The 23,485-nt window shown below is 40.3% G+C and overlaps 1 protein-coding gene across 2 annotated transcripts; it reads left to right on the top strand.

Moving 5' to 3' along the window:
- The first annotated feature begins 991 nt into the window (after window positions 1-991).
- On the top strand, window positions 992-22,530 carry GTF2B (general transcription factor IIB). 2 transcript variants are annotated; one of them, XM_085068023.1, is made up of 7 exons: window positions 992-1,144; window positions 3,580-3,686; window positions 13,981-14,114; window positions 19,485-19,631; window positions 19,768-19,897; window positions 20,449-20,730; window positions 22,294-22,530. In XM_085068023.1, exons 1-7 carry the CDS (start codon window positions 1,128-1,130, stop codon window positions 22,425-22,427), a joined length of 951 nt encoding a protein of 316 aa, XP_084924149.1. In that variant the 5' UTR covers window positions 992-1,127; the 3' UTR covers window positions 22,428-22,530. The 2 variants fall into 2 exon arrangements, with proteins under 2 accessions (XP_084924149.1, XP_084924150.1); XM_085068024.1 differs by lacking the exon at window positions 992-1,144 and adding an exon at window positions 1,889-2,153.
- The last annotated feature ends 955 nt before the right edge of the window (window positions 22,531-23,485 follow it).

The following is a 23,485-nucleotide window of genomic DNA, read 5'->3' as shown; positions in this document are numbered from 1 at the left end:
GGAGACATGGGCTTAACTGGTGTGAAAAGTCCTGTGTATCTGTTTAATAGATAGATAATAAGTTCATAACTGTTGAGAGACTTCAATACCAATCACTTTAAAGTATTGAAATAATGGCACTTACCAAAATCTGCAGACTCTCCTGTCCTGTTTGTCCTTCTCTTTTAATGAGAATAGGCTTATACTGAAGGAATACATTTTTTTCGCGCTGTTTTATAGCTTGGGCTGGAAAACCTGTTGTTGCTGGTCATTATGAAGACTAATTTTGCATATGGATAATCTCTTGGGTAGGGAAAGCCAGGACTCGAGTACAGTGCTGGAAGGCTTTGGTTTTGCAACAGTTTTTGTGGTTTCTCCTCCTCTTTGGCCTGATGTTTGCTGCCAAGGTGGATGAGAGGGGAACAGACAAAAGGGGAGCTGGTCACAGCATGCAGGCGTGTGCGGGGTAGCAAGGGAAGCCCACGGAAACCAGCGGGCTTTGTGCCCGAGCGGCTGGGCGCGGCCTGTCTGCCCAGGGCTGCCCTGAGTCACAGCCGGCCGACACCTGCGGCTCTGCCCACACGGGCTCATCTCGTCATCCCCTCAGACCACTGCCGAACCTCAACAGCCGCAGCAGGCCATGGCAGGAAGAAGGAACTAAACTTTTCTTCCCCTTTCTGCGAGCTGGTCTCTCTTAGTTTCAGAGCCAAGAATGTATTGTACCCTGTATACTTCTGTGCAAACTTGGGACAGTTTTGGCTGTTTTCTGTGGGATTTCGCGGAACTGCTGGAGTGCGCACAAGAGCAGCTGAACCGGAGTCAGCCCCGGGGCGGCACGGTGGGCTCTGAGCAGGGGGCCTGCGGGCTGCTACCTGTGCCAAGGGGCAGACTGCAGCCCGTGGACCGAAGGCCCTGGGCCGGCTCTCCCCGGGCGCTGCCCTGAGGGCACAGCAGCCCCGCCCCGCCCCGCCCCTCAGCCGCACAGCGCTCGCCGTGAGCCCGCACAGCACCCGCTACAGGCGGCTCCGCCCGCGCTCCGCCCCTTCGCGGCACCCGTAGGAGCGCTCGGTGGCCCCGCCCGCCGCTCGGCATTTAATACCAGCGCCGCTCCGCCCGCCGCCTCCGGCACAGCTGCGGCACCGGCCGAGATGGCGTCCACGAGCCGGTACGGGCGCGGCGCGGGGGGTCCCGGGGAGGAGCGGGAGCGGCTCCGGCATCGCTCCGGCCCGCGGCACACGAAGAAAATGGCCGCGTCGCCCCCGCTGCCGCCCGGGGACGGGCCGGCGGCCATCGCTGCGCTTGCCCGGTCCCGGTGCCCCCGGTTTAGCGCGGGTCTCTCTCACAGAGTAGGGCGCACCGGCCCCTCTCCGGTGTCCGCTCCGCTGGGGCCGCTGCTGGGGCGGTGGCGGGCCGGGCCTCGGGGCGCCCGCGCCTGTTTGTGCGCGCCGGGCCGGGCCGGGCGGCCCCCGGCTGAGCGGCCTCTGAGGGGCCGAACTCGCCGCCTTTGCGTGTTCGTGTCGCTATTGCTGGGCAGCGCTCCGAGGGGACGCCGATGTTTTTGAGGGATTGACGGCCTGAACGCGGGGCTCCTCGTTAGCGACAGCTCGGTGCGAGCGGGGAGCCGGCCCGCTTCCTCCCCGCGGCGGGGCTCCGGCCTGGCCGCGCCGTGCCGTGCCCTGAGGGCCTGGGGCGGTACCGAGCTCGTCCCGCCGAGTCCCCCGCGTCCCTCCCGCTCAGCACCGCCCGGAGCCGAGCTGCAGCTCCCTGGCCTGCCTCCACCTTATCGGGCCCTGGAAACTGCTTTCAGGCTCCCACCCTAAATCCGTACGGCACCAGTCACTGACCAGACGGGTTTCGGGCTCGGAATTCTTTTCTCCTGGAGACATTTCGAGTTTTTCTTTCCAGTCAGGAATGAAGAAAGGCCCATGGAGCAGAGCGGAGTGACTCTGTAACTCCTGCTAAACCTGTCCTAGGATCTAGGAAGTGCTTCCCATTAGCCTTGCTGCAGCTTGGGAGTTACTTGCTGAGATGGGCCTTTACACACGTGCCTTGCATTTTCCTGCGATGTAGGTGGCCTAGTAAATTGAACTCAGTGCGAGGCGTACAGGGTGTTTGTCTAGATAAACGAGTTAAATTTGGGATTGGAAGACAAAAATTTGCCATGTTTTATGAAGGTAAAGTCTGAAACAACATAATGTTGGTATTCTTTGAGGTTTCTGGATATTTTCTTTTCTTTTGCTTAGCGTGTCGCTAGCTTTTTGGGTAATGCTAAATGTATGATGATCGTGAATTCTTTGTCAACAGTGCTGTCATATTAAACTACTGGCTGGGAATAGTGAGCAGGAAAACAGTTTACATATAGCTGTATATATGTATGTATATATGTGTGTATATATATAGAGCTGTAATATGGTGTTTTGAAGATAATTTGTTGCATTTGATCGTCTGAAGATCTTGTGTTGACATGTGCTTTTTAGAGGTTTTAATATTCATAGCGATGTTGATGTTCAGTTTTGGTTTCAAGTTGTAGATATTTTTGTGAATACTCAATGAATTAAAATGTTTGGATTATTTGCATTGTAGACTCCTCAGAAATATCTAATGCACAGGTTAGGCTGAAATAATGGCAGAAATAATAGTGGAAAATGAGGGAACTCAGAATTATTATCTTAGGAAATCTTTGACAATTGAAAGGACTACAACTTATTTTTTTATTTAATCAGTGAGTAGTCATGATGAATTTTTTGTGATCAACTTCTGTACTCTGCTTTCCAGTTTGAGCAAAATGGCTTTGTGGAATACACAGATCTCAATTGTAAACACTTACTGCTCCATTTTTAAAAATAATTGGCTTTAGAATTACTGAACAGTTGCAGTATGAGGTATTTGCTTTTAAAATGCTTGGTTAAAAACAATTGATTGTTACTTTAATCAGTAACTAAAAGCTGTTATATTAAGTAATGCTAATGCTTTTGGGGAAGTTGTACTTCTTGAAGATCCATGGGTATGAAAGAGACAGATCCTTGTTATCAGAAGCTGTTGTCATGTAATTGCCTCATGAGCTGATTCTTTTTGGTTAAGATCTCACAATTAATGAATTGCTTAATTTAAAATGGGATTTAGTCTTCAAATACTTGAAAATAAACCAGTGTTTGTATGGAGAATTTTCTAAACGTGTGTGTTGTATGTGCACTACTTCCTGAATTAAGGACCTGGTAAATAATACTGTTCTGATTAGGAGTGAAAATGCTCATTTGGAATGAAGAAATCACTAACTTCTTGGGAAACTTCATTTAGCAGTAGTTTGTGAGTTACACTACATTTACCCAAGTCTGCTATGTAGATTTTTGATGTTTTAATTTAATTTGGTACAAGATAAAAAAAAATTAGAATTTAAAGTGACTTGAAGGTCTTGATTGTCAAATGTAGTATTACAGCATTTAAATAAATGGTGCAGCTAGGGTAGTAAGGTTAATATTCTATAATTCAAATCACTAAATGCTGTATTATTAAAGTGTTCTTATCAGCAAGGACCTCTTATGCTTTTGATATGCAGCCTCCTTGTTTAATAGTAATTAATACTTCTCATTTGTTTCTTAGTTTGGATGTACTTCCGAGGGTGACTTGCCCGAATCATCCAGATTCCATTTTAGTGGAGGATTACAGAGCTGGTGATATGATTTGTTCTGAGTGTGGGCTAGTAGTAGGTAAGTAGTTATTTATATTTTTATATATTACCATATAACCTAAATGGTGTGTGTAGGTTTGCTCTCTCTTGATGCCCAAGTGTGGGTGGTAGATTTGGTGGGGTGTTTATTTGTTTTTGGGGTTTTGTGGCTTTTTTTGTGTGGGGTTTGGGGTTTTTTTCATGATTGTTGGCTAAAAGCTTACTGATTTAAATAGTCTGTCTTCTGGTAAGTTCTTGCACTGTGAAAAAAATCAAACTCTCTTTAGGGAAAGACTGAAAATTTAAAATATACTGTAGTATGAATTAGAGTATTGTGCTGTCCAGTCCAGTATTGTCTTTAATCATGATTCTTCTTTCATTCAGGAAAGTATAAGAAATATTATAAAAGCTCTCTGCGAAATAACTTGCTTACAAGAAACAAAAAAATCACAACACAAAACCAAACAACCTCAGTTTCCCGTTAGCTAGAGGTTATCTTCTGCCCTGAAGGATTTACCTTTATATGGTTGCCAGCACCTGTGTTTTTTAATTGCTTCTCCCAAAGCTTTTAAGATTAGCCCAAATTCTTCCACTGGAATTTTGCCGAGCACTTTTACTTGGTTTGTGTAGCAACAACTTCCGCAGACTAAACTGTATTTCAGCGTATAATGGAATATTTCAAATAAAAGGCCTTTCAGACATTGCCTTTTGCTTGAAAGAGAGAGGAAGTTGTCATAGAACCTGCTGCATATATATTTTTGATGTATCTTTTCTAGGATGAGCATCTTCTGTGCACCTTATTCCTTTTATCCTTTTATCCTGGGATAAAAATTTTTTATTCCTTTTATCATGGGAAGCTTTCCATGCTTGTATTATGATAATTCTTTAAACTTCAGTGATTTCTGATAATTTTTTTTGGGCATGCTATTATGAGAAAAAAGCTCATCCTTGAGGGTGCATGTTTGGGTGATTCATTCAGTGGTGTTAATTATTTCAAATTGTTAATATCCCTCTTTCCTGTACTGTGGTGGTTTTGTTTTGCCTTGCTGAATTTAGAAATTCTCATAAAAAGCTGAAAGTTTAGGAATTTGTGGCAAAGGTAGTACTAATTTAACCGAGTGACTAAAATAGATGTATTTTGTTTATGCAAAAGCAAACTTCTACATAGCTTGGTAAAGTAAATGTTAAAATATTTAAACATGAGTACTAGTTTCCTTTAAAATTATTGAACCATTTAAAACATAAAGGGAGGATCATAACTGCATTATTAAAAGAAGGGCTGGTTTAAATTGCATAAATTCTGATAAAGGTCAATGGATCAGAATAAATTTGTTGGTTAAAAATTTAAATATCCACAGGAGTATTTCCTACTGAAATATGATCGTAAGCTTCTAAGTTACTGCTTATAAATAGTTTGGTGCATGTTCAGCTCTTTGCATGGCTGTCACAGAGGTTGAGCGAAAGTTTAGAAAAGCCCATCTCGATCAGTTTGTAATTTTTAAATTTGGTGTTAGGAGAAGAGGAAAAGGTTTTTCTTCATAAATGTAATTTTTAGGAACTTGGAATTTGTCAGAAGTCTGACTTCATGTACTTTCTGTTACCTAGTCACAAGGTATTCTTGCCTTAAGAGTTTATCCTCTGGATTTTCTGAATTAATAGCATTGGTGATTTCTTTAGTTGAAGTTGTTAGCATTTTCAATAAGCAGAATTATTAGAATATTAATAGAAACTATTGCTGAGTTGACTTTTTAAAATGTGTTTGAGATTGTCTTAGTGCAGTTTACAGCCAACATTACTGATAGATAAAAAAACGTTTTCTAAGTTAGCGTTTGTGGCTTTGTCACCAAAAGGCTTTAACAGCATTGTGCTGATTGTTCTCATTCTGTGTTGCATTCCTTCAGCTGTTTAGCTTACCTGTATGTATCCAAATGCTCAGCTAGGGTATCCAGCAGGTAGTTTGGAAAACCCTGTAAACAGGATGAAGATAAATAGTTGAAGAGTATGTGATCAAAGAGAAGTGTGAGCCCTCAATATTTTCTTTCCTGGTCTGATAAGAAATTTAGAGGAGGTGTAAACCTGATCCAATTCTTGGTGCCTGTTTTCTGGAGATGCTTGTGAAGTAGGGATCTTTTAAAGGAGTGAAGACAAAATTGTTTTTATGTGTTCCAAATGCAACTTTTCTGTATTTGTTGCAGATTCCATGATACCTGTTCCCCTTAAGAGAGTAAAGATTTCATTTCCTGTTTTTACATAGAGAAGTTTTATTTTAAGGCTTGCATACCATGATCACATGTGAACAGAGGCCACTGAAAATACATTTTGGGGTGGACTAAAGGTTACTGAGGTCTTTATCATTGAAATGGATCATTAGAACAGTTAATCTCCCCCATCCAAAAATCAATGATTAGCCGAAGAACTATTACAGGTTTATTTAAAAATACTATGATATTAATGTTGGCAGACCACTGTTGGTGTATGTGGGACAGAATGGTAAGTGCTGAATTTGTGCTCTTATTTTACTGTTGTAAAATACATACTGGTGTGACTTGACTGGTTTTTTTGTTTGTTTTTGTTCTGTTTGTTGTTGTTTTTGGGGGTTTTTTGGTTTGTACTGTTTAGCTGTAGACAGAGCTGAGAGTCTTTGACTAAACTAAGTGTATTTGCATTTGATGCTTTTCTTGCTATGGCAGAGTACTGAAGTTTCACATTTATGGAAAAAGTATAAGTTTATTAAATGTAGAACTGTGTCAGGATAAAATAGCTGGTGCATAGATAGCTTTCAGGTTTGTGATCAATTTTATGGGGTAGGAGATTAAATCAATATTAGTATTATGACTGATCTTGCATTTATCAGGTCAGCAATTGAAAGGGTAAAGCAATAGAAAAGTTTGGGGGAGCAGGAGGCTTGGAGAAGGAGGAGGTGATCTCTATCAGGTGAATTCCGTGTTTTAGGCAGCACTGTATGTTGGAAGTACTACTTTTTAAAGGGATTTTTGAGAAAAAAATCAGTTTTTTCAGTTTTTTTCTACTTGAAGTTTTATTTTTAGTCTCAATAAAATTGAAGTTTAAGTTAAATCTAGGATGCTGCTTTTTTTTTTTTGCACAGCATTTTCCATGTTCTAAATAAACTGGTATTTTCTGGGCAGTATTAAAATAATTAAATCTTGTGATGTCAGTATGACAGCAGCTGATGTTGAGTGTATTATTGTTTCAAAATACTGATTCAGTCTACTAAAAACTCTCATCTGCCTTTTCACTATTACTTTTTGTGGATTAGCCTGTGTTCTGTCTTTTCATTGCAGTTATTTACAACTTGCTAACTTTTCCTTCTGCTAATTGCTTTTTGCATGAAAGGCACTTGGAGACCTAAATTACAGTTATCCATGGAATTTGATATCAGTCTGGATTGACATGCATTTGAGACTTTACAACTCTGTCCAGGTTTATTTGCTGTCACCAGAATTGTGTTTTATTATCCATACCTTTCTCCAGTCATTCTGACATATGTGCTCCAGTAAGGGTTCATGGGCTGGTGGGAGAGAGTTCATGGACAGAGTTCTTAGGGCTGGACAAGTACTTAGTTCTGTGTTCATTTAAAATATTCACCGTATCTCATTCTTCAGACAGACTTGGTGGGGGGGGGAAAGCATGTTGTTCAAGAACAGAAGGCTAGTAAATCCTCTTTCTTGACAGGTAAATAATTTGCTTACTACCTTATAGGCAGTAAAAAAGGCTGAGAGTCAGCTGGTGTGCCAGAAAGGGCTGAAGAAAGCAGAGTGAAAGTGGAAGACAAAGCACAGAATTGTCTTGATGTAGTGAGGTGGTGACCTGAATTTCAGAGGAGGATAAGAGCAAGTCAGGTGGTGTGTACTGCTGTGTAGTATCTCAGGTGTTAGGAGTATCTCAGGTTAGGAATAACCTTTCTAAGACATTCCTTAAATTTCTGTATAGCTTCATTAAATGTTGTCTTAGTGTGCAGGAGTTAAGTGGTGAGGAGTTTATTTTCAGCATGTAGTAAATTACTTTCTCTAACTGGTTAGCTCTGTCTGCTTCAGTAGGCAGGTGTGGCAGAGAGAGGAACAGTGCTCTTATATGGACCTTTTTTGGGTAGCCTTCTTTGATAAAAAAGCAGAAGTCTGTCTCCAGCTGATGAGGATCCTTGGGCACGTATCAACTTGTGAAAGCTTTGAATCAGACTGTGACCAATATTCAGATATTTATGCTATGTTCTGTGTATACCTGAGTGTTCAGATGAAGAATTTTAGGGAAAAATATTCAGTAGCCTGTGGTCAGCAGTAAGGCTATTACAAAATTCTGAATGTTTGTTTGGCTGATACTTCTGAAGAGTTTGAGATCAAAATGGTTCATTGTAAATTCAAGTGGTCCATGAAAAATAGGTAAGATTTGACTATACTACAGGTATTTTTTTTCATGGCAGTATAATAAATGAGTAGGACGGGCTTCACAATTGCCTCTCAACTGGCCAGTTAATTACTCAGGATGTCTGTCATTAAGGATAAGATTGCTTGCTTCTGTATAGGTGCTTGTTTTTTCTGAAAACCAAAGAAACTATTTTTTTTCAGCTGTTTGTAGTATCCTGTTAGTGGGAAAGGTGCTACAGTACTTCTGATTTGGATCCAGTAGAGGGCAGTTATATCCATAGGGAAAAACCCTTTAATATTTGGGTGTATGTTCAGATTTACTCCTTTCTGCAAGTATTGTCAATCTTTAAAACTGAAATATGAATTCTTAATTCAAAGTATTGCTTGAAAAATAGATAAAAATCTTTAGATATGGATGTGTATTAGCAGCTTTTACTTGATTGCTTTCATGCTTGGTGTCCAGACTACTAAAAATGTCTGACAAAAGGTGGTCCATGCAAAAAACCTCTTTGCACTCGCAGAAAAGCTAATTATGAAGGATACTAATGCTTAAAGACATTCTGAATAGTTAACTCTTGCATGAGCATTCATGGCTACTTTATACAGGGAATTTATAATATGAAGAAAGTAACCTAATTGCCTTTCTCAGCAAGCATTTCAAACAGTCTGTTTTATTTCTAACCTTTTTCAGCTTTAAAGGTAAGGGTGATGGTTCTAGGTGTTCAGCTTGTAAGAGACTTTAGATGTTAAAAGTTAGCATCTTTGGTCAGGCTTTGTAATAAGCTCTGCTCTTAGCATGAAATTTTCTGGAGGGTGGAGGAAGCTTTCTGGTTAGTGGGTTCTTGGCTGGGGACCAAAGATGTTTGACAGCCACTGATGCTTCCATTAGGTGAAGTACTAGATTTATCTAGTAGAGTAACAGTAACATTTTGAAGCATCCTATTTAGGGAATGGTTTATTAGTTGTGTCCTTACCAGGCTGACAAAGTGAGTTAGGCAAATGAGGGCTAGAAACAATCTGAGCTCCTCTGACCAGATGAGAGTCTCTAATGTTTGTGATGTAGGGTAGCTCATGCACTACATTTTCAGTTGACATTCTGCAGTTTGGAGCATCTTTCACAAGTACTTGAGCTGTTAATCTTTTAAAGGCCTCAAGTCCTGGAAAGGTGTAACTTCAGCTGACCAGATTTGTCCACCTGATCATTTAACATTTCTACTCTCATTTGCTTCCTCCAAAATTATTATGCAAGCTGATGGCTTAGGAAGCCTGTAAGTCTCTTTAGATTTGTCAAAATTTTGATATGCAGGAGCTGCTAAGCCTTTGTTCTTGTAGTGGTCATTTGCCTGAAGTGCTGTACTGTCTGTTTCAATCCATAGTTGCCTTTTGGTACTGGTGTGATGATGTTGATGTCTGGCAGCTAGTTAAAATCATCTGTGGCTTTTTTGTTTGTTTGCTTGTGGGGCTTTTATGTTTTGTGCAGCATCTGAAAGCCTGCTTTAGTTGTTTTAGCTGTCTTGTGAATAGACTGGTGTTGCTGGTTGTTATGATGCATTTAGGGTGTTGAAAGTTCATTGAAAACAAGATAACTTTTACAAAGAATATTACTGTCTTACTAAAGGCTGGAAAATTTGTAGAAAAAGCTGAGACTAAAATTGTGTGGGTTTTTTGTTTTCCTCCCCATGAGTTTATTTTTTGGTAACGTTTAATACATCTGGTCCTTAGTAGAAGTTCTAAAGCGGCAAAGTGGGGAAAAAATGATTGAGTGCTACTGTATGGGGCCGCATGTAAGCTAATGAAAGGTGGAGTAGATGCCTGGAGTACTGTGTCTAACTCTGGGTTTTTGTGTACCAGGAAGAGAGAGACTTGCTGGAGCAAGTCCAGCAGAAGGTTGCAAAAGTGGTTTAGGAGTTAGGAGAGGCTGAGAGCTGAGACTTAACCTCAGACTCTTCAACCTGGCTCTGTGCAGTTTCATGTTTTCATGGTTCTCCCCAGCTTGTAGTCTGCTCCTTAGCTTTTTCACTGGAGTTTATCGCAGCATCTCATTACTCTGCTTAATAAGGAGCTGACTGAAACTTAAGTGTAATCCTATATATATATATATTTAAATTTGGCATTGTCAAATGCTTATAATTAAAATTATAATATATATGCTCACTAGATGGCAGCAGATTCCTTAATTAACTGTAAGAATGAAACAGTCTCTACTTACAGTAGGTATTTTGGGATTTAGGAGTGCAAATAAACTAATACTGTATTTATGTTAAAATTAACAGATGAGTTAATAATATATAGAACTTGATGCAATGTACAGCTAACATTAGAGTTCCTCTGAAAAGAACTTATACTTTCTCAGAACTCTTTCAAGACTGGATATGGAAGATTTCATTGCTCATGAATGTCATCATATTTCTTGTTTTGGTTAGACATCTTCAATTGTAATTGTCTTCTCTTAACATATATTACAAAATGCAGAAGGAGAAGAAAATACATATGTTTTATGAGTTACTGCGAGTGGAGTGCAACATTAAAATAGCTGGTATTATTTCTGTGTGAATATGTAACTGAAAATTCAGGACTTGTTGACTGAAAATATTTTCCTCTGAGAAATCACTTCATTTTTAGGGGAGGAGTAAACATACATAAATTTTGATGTATAGATGTTTAAAGCTGTTTTTTGAAAACTGCTCAAAATTCTGTTTTAGTTTTTGAGTCTGACCTGAGTTTGCTCTTGCATTTCTGTAGCACATGCTCTTTGCATTTGTCAGTTGTGAAGAAAAGTAACCTTGGCCTGAGGTTTTCCGTTCTGAGTAGCACTTCTGCATTTTACTAAATGAGCTTTTCAGATGATGGGTAACCCGAATCAGGGAAGTTGGCAGTGTGTGTTTGTACTGGAGCCTGTGTGTTGGTCTGTTAGACTGTATTTTAAAGAGGAACTGAATACTGGAAGAATAGTTTATGAAATGGCGCAGTGGAGAAAAATTCATCTGTTCAGAAAGATGCTTTAGGATACAGCCTGGAGATGCATTTCACAAGGATTTGGTACTGTAAACTGTTGTTTTTGTGTGTACTTCAGAAGAGGAAGCTGAGAAGATGAACTCATTTGTTTGAGGAAAATTAAATAAAGGAGTATCTAATGTATCTAGTGAATCCCTTTTGTTCAAAAGGACTGCATCAGAAGGAAGTAGTGAAGGGAATATGCTGCCTCTCCCATCCTTATTGCAGCTTTTTAGAGTTGCCAAAACTAATGTAATAATGTGAGAAAGCGGAGACAACTTTATAGTGTATTTATTGGGAGCTTTTTTACTCTCGTGTTCGGCTGTTGGACCCATATTCCAGCTTGTTGAGGAAAGCGAGTCAGTAGTGTATGACCTGGCAAATTCAGTTTAGAACTTGAAATCTTAATTCAGGACCAGTTTTCAAGGCTGCTTTCTTACACTGCTTTTTGTAAGACTACATTTAGTATTTTGAAGTTTTGCTTTGACCACTTAGGGTGGGGCTTAATTGCATCTGTACTAATATCACAGTTCCAAAGTGCTTTTTATGTTTTGAAGAATTAAAAATAATGCCACATTTTGTGTTTTGTTTTCATTTCTTGTTGAATGGGATAATCCAACTAATTATGCTTGTAGCTGAATATATTTTCCATCTATGGAAACCTCTGGGCTTCTTTTTTCCATTTTCATTAATACTTCTAGCTTGTCACACTTTTATAGAAGTCTTTTGAAAGGTGGAATGTGCCACCTAGGACCTCTGAATATTTTCAATGACACAGTGTACAGAAAAACTTCTCTTTTGCAGTAGCAGATTTCTTGGCAAAATGAAGATATTTGCATACTGAGTCTTAATTACAAATGCTTTCTATTCAGTGATTTACGTAATCTTTTCTCACTCTGAAATAGTAGTCTCAATCTTCTGTTTGTAATGTGTTTGCCAAAGCAGGCAGTGATATAAAACTTTTTTGTTAGAGGAGGAATGGTTCATAACTCTCACAAGAGGCAGATCCCCGAGTGAGTCATTTAGGTCATTCCCACTTGTGTGGAAAAATATTACATCATTGCTCTGTACTCAGTGTTCTATTTATACCATGCCAGAATTTTAAGTACATTTTGCTTTTTTTAGATGCTGTAAACAGTATTGGGGGTTTGTCTAAAAGTAAAGTTACTGCTAGGCCATAGAAGGAGCATTACTGAATCAAATATTTACAGAGCATCCAGGAGCCAGAGGAGCACACTGTCTGCAAATTTAAGCTTGCCAAGGGTGTGGGGGTTGACCTTTGTAGCAGAAAAAGTAAAAGGCAGCACAGATCCATTCTGTCCTTAACGCTGTAGCTTTTCATGGTGGGTTTTTTGTTCTGTTTTTTTTTAATTTTTTTTTTCCTTTTTCCTGTTGGTTCTTATGAGAGCAGTAAATAAAGGTGGAGCCATAGCTGTAAGCATGTCTGACAGATATTGATGAGAACAGCTCTAACCTAAAGGTACTCTTTTTTGTTATAGCAATTTATTTTGGTTCATTCACAGTTTTCAATTTCAGGCATTCTCCTTGCATAGTTTTATGTTAAAAATTGAGTTATTCTGTCAGAATAGATTCCCCTTATATCCCTCAGGTAACTCTGCACTTGCACCACTCTGTCCACACCTTCTGCATTTCCTTCATCTTCGGATCTTGTATTATCATTGTTTGCAGAGTGCTTTTTCTATCTGTTTATGTTTTCACCAGGTTAAATCAGCCTCTGTGGTTTCATTCTAAGGCTTCCATACCAGAAATTGCGCAGTTAATGCTCCTTATTTTTTGCAGATGTTTCTTTCACTACACAGTTAAACACTGATAAAGGTGGTGAATTTTTCCACAGGTTTAGCAAAAAAAGGGTGCCAATTATTCTGAAATTTCTTCTGACATCCTATACAGGGATATATTCGACTTTACTGCAGAACACTAAGAAAAGTGTTCTTTTTGTATTCTTCTGTACATGTATTCTTGAAAATTCTGTAGTATTGCCTCTGGAGGAGGCAACACCTTTGATATACAGCTTTTATCAGATCTATAAATAAATACAATGACCTACACTGCTAGCAGAGGATTTGGGGCTGGGGTTTGTGTGTTTTCTTTTGTTTCTTCCCCCCCGCCAAGTTTCTACTATTGTGTTTACTGTAGGGCTTTTGCCTGCATCAGAATGTTGGTGAGAATTATTTTTCAAACTGCTAAGTTGCTGTAGGGAAGGTTTAAGTAACAGAGGACTTCAAGGAAGGTTGTTGCATTCAGAGAATGTGGTGCTTTTCCTGATTATTCTGAATCTGTACTGAAATTCTTCCAGGTATAATAGGGTATATTGTGTTTAAGAAGAAGTGGTTGAGTATATATATTTTATGTTGATACTGTCAAGCATCATGGAGTTGGGCAGGGTCAAAACTGTCTTCAAGAACAAAAATTGAGCTGCAAAATGTCGTTATGATGGGTTAGAAGGTACAAAATTAAGAGTACAAAGGACCTGGAAATGATGCAAGAGAAGTAATTTACTACAGCTTAATGGGATTGTGCATGATAAATAATTCACACGTGCACTATGAACACATGGCAAATGTAACAGAACTTAAGTTACAACAACTGACTCATTTGGAGCAATCCATAGGCAGTCCTGACTTCAGCTTGAAATGGAGGTCTTGATTCCTTTTGTGTATTGGAAATGCCATGATACTCTTTATGGATAACTGTAATCTGGATGCGTTTCTTTAGTTATTTATGTCTTCTGTGCAGCTCTAGTTGCATTTTTTTCCATGGCTTTAACTTGTAGATCCTAAACATTCTGGTTCCTTGTCCTGCCAGTTACTGTTGTGTTTGGGAATGCCAGCAGACTGCCTTTTACAGTGCAGAGCTTAGATGTCTGACTGGATGTTCCATGCAGTATTTTAAAGTGCTCTGTTAATGCAGACTTTATGTTGCTTTCTGTGGTCTCAGGTGACCGGGTGATAGACGTGGGCTCAGAGTGGAGAACGTTCAGCAATGACAAAGCAACCAAAGACCCATCTCGAGTCGGGGATACCCAGAATCCTTTGCTGAGTGATGGCGACTTGAGTACAATGATTGGCAAGGTAACACTGAAAATACTGGGTTTTACTAAGCTTGAGTGTTTTTATGTCAAGTACCAGATTGTACGTCCATAGAGAAACTATTCAGCGTATGTATTTATGAAGAGATTTTGCCTGAACTGAATGGTATGTTTCAACAGTGTGTGAAATATGGCCCTTTCCTGGGGATGGAAGGAAAGGGCCAAGCTTTGCAAAAAGTAGTAAAATCTGTATCAGGTTCATATTGGAGACCTGGAGATCTCATGTTGTACATGTTCTTCCAATTAATGTTAGAGCACTAAATGTAGAATTCTTTCATGGTGTGAGTGCCCCAGAGGAAAGTATTCAATCTATATTAGGGTTGAAATTTTGTGGTGCAGTCATATCCTGTTGTCTCCCATGAGAGCAAGCAAGATGAGTCACACAAATGCATTCCCCTTAATGAAGTAGTGACCCAGGTAAGTTTTCATTGTCCTTTCTGCTTAATTTTTTACTGCGAGATCCAAATTAATTTTTGTGGATTTCCTGAATGTTTCATGAAAAGTGGTGCAGTTGCTGATGACTATTACAAATGTTTTGCTGTCTTGTGTGCAGTCCATGCACAGCAGGATTTCTCAAAAGTTTTTGTTTAGTGATGTTGCTAGGATGAAGTGCCTAAATGAGTATAGGGAAGTGTGCAACATGCTTTTCATCCAAGAATTCTTCAAAGCAAGGAAGTAGAGTAGTGGATACTGATGGGTAGCTAATCTTTCACCCTTAGTGAAAAAGAAACCACCTCTTTGAGGAATTGTTCAAGTAGGTGCTTGTGTTTTGGACAACTCCAAGCATTTCTGCCTGTCGGATTTTAGGTAGTTTTTGGAGTCCATTCAGGCAAAAAAAATTCTTCACTGCTCCATTAAAAATACTGGCATTGCTAATTGCCTGTGTGAAGCAGTGCTGTAGAAGTCACTAGAATTTTAATGGCACCTGTATAGGATCAGAAAGATTGTAGTTCAGAGGGCTTGGACTTCTGTTGCTGATTTGGTCAGCTGTGATAAAGATCTATACCTTTATAGACAGATGAAGAAATGGACTGTTTGCTCCAGTTCACATTGTTTCTCATTTTGGGGGTGTGTAAATACAAGGTTTGTTTCTGGGAGAGCTCAGTTTGATTCAATCAATGAAATGACCTGAGCTTCTTTAGAACCTGTGTGTTGGAAAAAAACAAGATATTTTAGCTAAAGATAGGTTTTTGTATCCAGGTGATCAGTGACTTGTGCTGTTAACCATCTTCCCTTTGGCGGTTCAGATCCTAATTTAGAATAAAGAGGGGTGACAGCCTTAGTGAGAGAATTAAAGACACAAAGAAATTTTTATGGAAAGTTTGTTTGCCTGTGAAAACTAAAAATTTTTGGAGATGGACATTCAACAAATGAAACAGTTTTTCTATGAACTGGAACATCCCAGAATAGGCATGATGAAACTTGCTGTAGCAAAGAGTGCCATTCCATGAAGACAAGGTGCAGGAGTGTTACTGTGGCATGCTTTAACCTGTGAGAACTGAGTAAAAAGTACTGGAACTGCCAGGATTATGTTGGGGAATGTAGAAGGGGCAGTCAGTCCAGCTGTTGATACTTTATTTGCACAGAGAGGAATTGCAGAAGAGAAGCATTATTTTCTATGGGAAATTGAGAGTCCCTTTGACAAACCAGGATGTTTTCTGTACAAGAGTTCCTGTGTTTGTCTTGCTAGTAAGCAGGGACTCTGGGATGTCAGCTCATTGATGTAAACTCTGTATCAGGGTTTGCTTTTTTTTTCCAGTCATTTGGAAGGAAGAGAATGGCTTGTATCAGAAGATGCCGAAGAAATCTCCTGTTAGTGCAGAAAGGGCATGAATTTTTCAGCAAAAATAACTAGCCCAAGAAAGTAGTGTGTTTCTCAAGCAGTCATCTGAAGTCCTTGCCAGCAGTAGGCTGGGATGTGGATTGACCTAGATATGCACAGTGGTTAAACAAGGGTGAAATTGGTGTAGTCATGAGGTGGGTAAGTAGTATCTGACAGAGTACAGAACAACCTTTGTGAATTCCAGAGAATGCAGCAAGGTAAGATTATTATTTTCCCAGCTCACAACAGTTCTTAGAATGGCCTGGAGTGGACCCTGTATTTGTGTGCCAGAGATAAGTTTTAGTCTTTCACATGGGGCAGGACCAGGGCTATTTCTTTCTACTTGAGGTAGGACTCCAGATAATAAAATCTTTATAGCTGACCTGCTTCACCCGCCCAAAACCACCCCCACCAGAAGAACGCCTAAAACCCAAGCCGTGTTTTGGGAAATCCAAAAGAGAAGGACATTGATCATTTTCATGGCACATCATGTTAGACATCTCTTGTAAACTCCTGGGAATGTTGGTGGAAGTGGAGTCTGAACCAATTACAACAGTATTGCCTTGTAGCAGTAAAGGAAGTAAAGGTCAGTTCTGCTTCACAGAGTGGTTTGTCACTCTTTCCTCTGGGAAGGCAGGAGGTGCTGCTCTGAGGCTCCTTCCTGCGGGGGTGTGTGGTCTCTGTGTGTTAGCAGCAAAGGAGAGGCTGCTCTGCCTGTGCAAAGGGATTAATTCCTAATTGGTTTTAATGCTTAAGGAACCCATCTGTCTGAGGCAGCAGCAGCAGCCTGCATTGGAACCAAGATTAATTTGCTTGTGAAGAGGAGGGTGAATAGCATAGTTGGCTGTGGTGGAAGTAGTTTGAATTCCACAGGCAGGTCTTCAGGGTACTGGCACAGAGCTGTAACTCTGAAATTAGATACCGTGTGCTGCAGTGATCTGATTACAGTGCAGATCAATTGGAGGCATGGTGAAGTCTCATGTTAATTGTGACTTGATTGCCAGAATGTTATAGTTATTTCTAAAATTCTAACGTGAAATTAAAAAAAAAACCTGAACAAACAGCTTTTAGTTGTGCTGTGGTATAGGGAACTCTTTTTTACGAATCTAGAAGAAAACACTAAGTTTTGTTTCCTGTCTTGTGGAAAATGTCTTTTGTCGCCTTTGGTAGTTAATTGATTCCTTTTTGTACTAACTGCAGCTCCAAGAGAATTTAGATTGGTTGAACTAAGATCCAATGCAATATCTTGGCATAGAATTCCTATCCTTTGATCAGATATTTCTGAACAGAAGCTGCTTGTTGTTGTCAAACTGCATGGCCTGAATTGGGAAATGCTATATTGATAAACAATGAGAAGATATCAGGGGCTGATGATTGAAAAAGAAGAAAGGACCCATCAGACTCATCCATATGAGCTGATTGTACTGGGCAAGACTGCTGGATCTGGGGGAATGCTTTGATGGTGTGGTTAACCACAAATCAGTGATGTGGACAATGCTGGTGATACTTTCTGGTGCTGTGGAGAAATACTGGGGTACAAAGCTGTTGGCTGGCTGCCAGCGCTGTAAAATTGCCTCCACTGAGCCTCTTTGGAGATTGTTACTGTTTACTTGGCTGCATTTTCTCACTTTAGCTACCTTGAAGGCTGTTTCCAAGACTGGATCCATGAGGTTTCTGTTCTGTTTGAAAGCCAAACAGGTAGAACTCCTGACAGATTCCTTACTTGCTGAGATGGGAAAGATAAGTAGTTGATGTCTCTCAAATGCCACAACAGTAAACTATATGATTTATAAATTCAATTTAATTTCAGTTAAAACTGTGTGGCTTCTGTTTTTTTCCATGAAGGTGACAGGATCGCTTCTATGTTCTTACTTTGTATGAAAGGATGTTTGAAGTAGTAGGAAAAAACCAGGAATGGTTCTGGAATCTGTTGCAGAGGCCTGTGGATGGAGCTAGGGAGACTTGTGAGGGAGGGTTGTTTGCTGGAATCCTCTGTTGTCACAGTGGATGGAGGTGTGTGAGCACCAGAGATGGTGACTCAGCAGGAAGGGATCCACTGGGGCTGCTGGAAACAGGGTGTCATTGAGGCCTTGGGCGTGGGAAGGGGAGCAGTGCAAGTGAATGGTCAAGAGCGAGTGTTATTAGTATAAGCCAGAGGACGTGTATTAAATACAGAGGTACCCCTCAGATTATAGTCAGAGCCTGTGTTAAAATAGAAGGGCAACTTCCAAGAACATGGATCAGGAAGGAAGAAACTGGGCAGCTCAGAAGAAAGAGGTGATGCCAGGGCATGTCCTTACCCAGCTTTGTAGGGGCTGGACATCTTGATACATTGTTGAGTATTCAGTTTGAGAACTCTGTGTGGAAGTGCTTAGCCAGGCTATTATAGTCACAGGTCAAGACCTGCTTTATATTTACTGTTTTTGGCAAAGTGACAGTGCAGTAGTCAGTGTCTGCAGTGGCTTGTTGAAATTACCAAATCTGTCTGCAGTGAAAGTCTGATGCCCCTGCCCAGGTAAATTGTTTGAAGGTACCAGCAAGGAATAAATGATTGCAGATTCAGGAAATCCAGGTTTCTCCACATGATGGAACTGTTAAGAAGTGTTTTCCACCCAAAAGAACTTGGGGCCCCTTGCAAGCTGTGACAGCAAACGTATATAGATATGTAGACAACATAAATTACAGACGTTGCTCTTCTGAACTTATGGAACATGTTGTCATCAGCTATCACTAATCTGACAATGCATTATTTGGTAAAGACTTTTGGTTTTGGACTGCTGGCATATTGCAAACCTTAAACATTTTAGACCCTCTTGGTTGGGCAAATTTGCGTATTTAATAGAAGTATGCAATTTACACTATCAGTTGTAAGGTACAAATAAAAGACATGTCTGAAGCTTGTTTTGAAGTTGCCAGGTTGAGTTTGAGGCTCTTAATTCTCCGGTGCACTCAAGCTTTTCTTTTAAGAAGCTCGTGGTTTTCCCATAAAGTAAAATTACATGGATATTTCCATTTTCTGATTAAGGCTTGCAGCCTGTAACAGGCATGGTATCAAGTTGGGTTTGGGTGTTGTCTTTGCCCCTGCCTTCACTATGACGGTGATCATTGTAACAGCTGGTCTCCAGCTGGCCATAAAATTGTTTTTCTGACTTGCCAGTCTGCCATAGATCCAGCCTAAAGAACACAAAAGAGTTGCATAGAATATCATCTTGGACCTCAGCATTGGTGACAGGAGTACTGAGATGCACACATTGGCTGTATATTATCTTACTCTTTTTCACTCTGATTATTGTTACTTGAGGGGAGAAAAAGCCCCATGTAATCTGCAGTCTTTGGAAAGCAATTCATGATTTGAGAGTAGAACGTGTTGTGTGGAACAATGCTCAATTGAATGGGTTACTTTCAGTGATGTTTATTTGCATGACTGTTGGAACTGATGCCTTGAATTAAACTATAAACCTGGAAGATGTTTGCTCTTAAAGTGAGCAGGAAGTTGCTTGTGTTATTGATGATACAGATTTCTCTTTTCAGGGCACAGGTGCAGCAAGTTTTGATGAATTTGGGAATTCAAAGTACCAGAATCGCAGAACTATGAGCAGCTCTGATCGTGCAATGATGAATGCTTTTAAAGAAATCACAAACATGGCAGACAGAATCAACCTCCCTAGAAATATAGTTGTAAGTTCATGTGTCCCTTCCTTAAATTGTTCTGGCATTGACTTAGTTAGCATAATATAATGAGCACATGAATTTTTGATATTGCTGCTAATTAAATGGCCTAGAGTTAATTAAATTTCATCTTTTTGCATTGAAGGATCGAACAAATAATTTATTCAAGCAAGTGTATGAGCAAAAGAGCCTGAAGGGGAGGAGTAATGACGCTATTGCTTCTGCTTGTCTCTACATAGCCTGTAGGCAAGAGGGGGTTCCAAGAACATTTAAAGGTAAGTTTTCAGTGATACAGAGTCAGTTTTGCTATGAAGTAAAGGTTTAGTTACTGTCACTGTAGGAGGTTGGTTTTCTTACCCCTGGACTCTGTCAAATTGGTTATTCTCAGCAGTAGCTCACCTTTGAGGGGAGGGTGGAAAGGTCTCTGGGAATTTGTTACATTTGTGGAGTAGGCTCTTGGTCATGGGGGTTTTAGCATTTGAAATTTATTCTGAGTGTTGGTTAAAAGGCATTGCTTTGATCAGAGGATGGTGGGGACTGTTGTAAGTGAATTTAACTTACTTTGAACCAGCAGTTCTATTGCAACTTCTCCCTGACAGAAATGCAACTCTAGCATTAAGTAACAAATTTCCCTAAGTGAGCTGTATTAATTAGCTCCTTCTGATAAATGTGCCTTGGCTGAAGTTTTGCAAGTTTTCAGAACTTACTTTAGTCATGGTGGCATACAGGACATTGGCCTTCTTTGTGGGTCTTGAGAATCAAATTTGCTTATTTTGAGGGAGCAAATGCTGTGAAGCCTAAAATTTAATTTATACTCTTTCTTCAGAAATATGTGCAGTGTCCAGGATTTCAAAGAAGGAAATAGGCCGGTGTTTTAAGCTTATATTGAAAGCTCTGGAAACCAGTGTTGATTTGATTACAACTGGAGACTTCATGTCACGATTCTGTTCTAATCTGGGTCTTCCCAAACAAGTACAAATGGCAGCAACACACATTGCTCGTAAAGCTGTGGAATTAGATTTGGTTCCTGGGAGAAGCCCTATTTCTGTAGCAGCTGCAGCTATTTACATGGCATCACAAGCTTCTTCAGAGAAAAGGACACAAAAAGGTAAAACTTGACTTTTTTGGTTGTTTTTAGTTTGCCATGTCTTCCTGCTTGAAAGAAAATTCAGTGTTACTGTAAAACTTGGATGAGGTCTGTGCAAACAGTGGTAAGCTCCATTCTAACTGCATAGACCAAACCAGGATCTCCCAGTCCCCAAAATGAACATGGAGTGATTGGCTATGCTCAGTGTAAACTAAGTTAATTTTCTTCCAGCTTTAGGAGTTGAATTCTTGAATGCCTTGGACCAATGCATTCAAATGAGGATAATACTTTAAGTTCACATATGCTAATATTTGCATGTGGTACATTCTGCTGCTCTAAAATACTCCAAACACAAACTTGGGGGCAGTTGCAGGGAGCCCTTGGGCTTTGGATTACATTGAAGCCTTAATCATTCCTGCAGCCAGGGAATCACCTGCATTAGTACATGGTCCTTGGCATACTGTGAGCCTGTGATAAAGATGGAAAGCGTGGGATAGCAGGGTTGCTGTGGATCAGCTGGGGCTGGTTCCCTGTGGGGAGCCAGTAAGGAGTTCAGGACTTTTCTTGAGCCTCAGAGCAGTATGGATCAGCCCCTGGGGCTCAAGGAATGAGGTCTACAGGGCAGCAATGCCCGGGGAAAGAAGTTTGCTAAGGCTGCAGGGGGTAGAACTTAATGTGAGAAATGGATCCAAGTGCTCCTCTGAACCGTCCGGTCCAGTTCAGATAGGAAATGTTAAGAACGTAGCAATTTTTTAGTGAAGAGTTGCTTTTGGATAAAGAATAGCCTTTATTTGTCAGGTTGTGGTGTTTTGTTCTTCATTTGTAACTGCTTATGTCCCTGGAGCTTTCGTGCTGTTGGCACTTTCACGGCCCTGTGAGTGATTTGGAGCCCAGGAAGTTCAGTGCCTTCATCCTTCCTTGTTGTGAGCTACTGGATTTTATCTCTTAAGAGTGATTGTTAAAATACAGCTGCCTGCCGTGGACACCATGACTCCACACTGCTCCAATGTTCTTGGACAATGCTGAAGGCTCTCATGCAGTTCAAGGTTTAAATTCCTACCTTGACTAAATCTTGAATAAATTTAGCTTTCTGTGCATCTCAAACAAGTGTTCTCTCAGCTCATTAGACGATGCTCTGTGCCTCTGCCTTATTTCATGGTGCATTTTAAGGTAAACGTATTTCGTGCTTAACTGGAAGGTATTGCTTTTTGTCTGTGACTCAGTTTTTTGGTTATATTTAATCAAAACATAAAAATGAAGATACAGAAGTTGATTTATTAAAATATTGCTGGTCATATGTAGAGTTTGTGGTAGAAGTTTCTAATGACTTTTGCACTCTTAGCTCTTTGCCAATTTGAAATGTTATTCCAAGATTGATAGGTTAAGTTGAACTGTGGCACATGAGAAGACAGATTTATGTATGCAAAAATAAGAGTCACCACAGTTAAAATAATTTCTACCAGGCTTTTGGGAGAGCTGCAAATGAAGCAAGCATCTAGTGTCTCTTGATAAATTATGCTTGCTGGTTTCTTCAATACAAATGGCAATAGTAAAAACTAATTACTTCTTTGCTTTTTGTTGTAGAAATTGGTGATATTGCTGGTGTGGCTGATGTTACGATTAGACAGTCATACAGGCTGATCTACCCTCGAGCTCCAGATCTTTTCCCAGCAGACTTCAAGTTTGATACCCCGGTAGACAAACTACCACAGCTGTGAGATTCTAGAGGGTTAATTTCTGTTAACTCCTCACCCCCACCCCCCCCCCAAACCAACAAACTCTTTATTTTTTGCCTATAATAAAGGATGTACAAAGTGTTAATATTGGGTCTTCGTGTTGTGGAACTGGAGGATATGGAGATGGATAATAACTGCTGGAAGGCAGGACACATTCCAAGGATAAACAAGCTCATTGTGTGGCATTTTGTATGTATATATTAGTGGAAGTAAATATTTAATAACTGTTGCAACAAACTTAATTTCATATTGTTGTACTTATTTAGATTTCTTTTGTAGGGATCTAGTAAGATGTATTTTGGAGAATTTAAAATATTGTGTAATTCCCAAATAAACTGTTTTCCAAAAACACCATCTTGTGGGTATGACTGCAATGTGACATGCACGTACTGTTGTACTTGCTGAGAACTGGAATGCAGTCCTTGGAATGGTGGAGTGAGCTTCATACTTGTGGGCTTGGTCACAAGGCTGCTTAAATGCTCACTTTCTGGACAATTTCTGATCTCTAGAGTGCTCTAGTAGTTGTAGCTGTAGTGTGGGTGCTTGCACCCAGAATGTAAGCAGTTGCTGAAAAGCTGTTCCAGGTTTTGCTCAGCTGCTGCAGGGTATTTCCAAACTGGTTGCAAAAGGATTGTCCCATCCTTGGCACAGTCTCCCTGATCATCACTGATGTCTCTGCTTTTGTTCTGTGAGTTTGACATAATTACAAAGCAGCTAAAGAGAAGCTCGTGTACTCACTTCAGTTGAATTCCTGGTAACTTCATGGTGCTTGGTACTGTACAAAGGAAGGTAAAAAGTGTTTCTAGTATAAGTTTCTGTTGAATTTCTGACCTGCCAGCCCATCCTGCAGTCTGGCTGGCCTGTGGTTATGTTCCATGTGAGTACTTGCTGTTTGAAATGATGTGCCAGGTGCTGAGTGAAGGCCTGAAGTTGTTCAGCCATGCCCAGACTAAGAGCTTTGAACACTGGTGGTCTCCTGACAGTGTCTCTTTGTGTACAAAGCAACAAATGTGCTTAACTGGGAGTCTTCTGGTTCCTGA

Source organism: Lichenostomus cassidix, chromosome 8 (assembly GCF_008360975.1).
Source record: "Lichenostomus cassidix isolate B80296 chromosome 8, HeHo_3.0, whole genome shotgun sequence".
Lineage (NCBI taxonomy): Eukaryota > Metazoa > Chordata > Aves > Passeriformes > Meliphagidae > Lichenostomus > Lichenostomus cassidix.
This window is presented reverse-complemented; position numbering and strand designations above follow the sequence as displayed.

Excerpts from the sequence above, each read along its gene's own strand:
- GTF2B (XM_085068023.1), top strand. Across the intron at positions 19,632-19,767 it reads ACCTCCCTAGAAATATAGTT|GATCGAACAAATAATTTATT; the intron begins GTAAGTTCATGT and ends TTTGCATTGAAG. Across the intron at positions 20,731-22,293 it reads AGAGAAAAGGACACAAAAAG|AAATTGGTGATATTGCTGGT; the intron begins GTAAAACTTGAC and ends TTTTTGTTGTAG.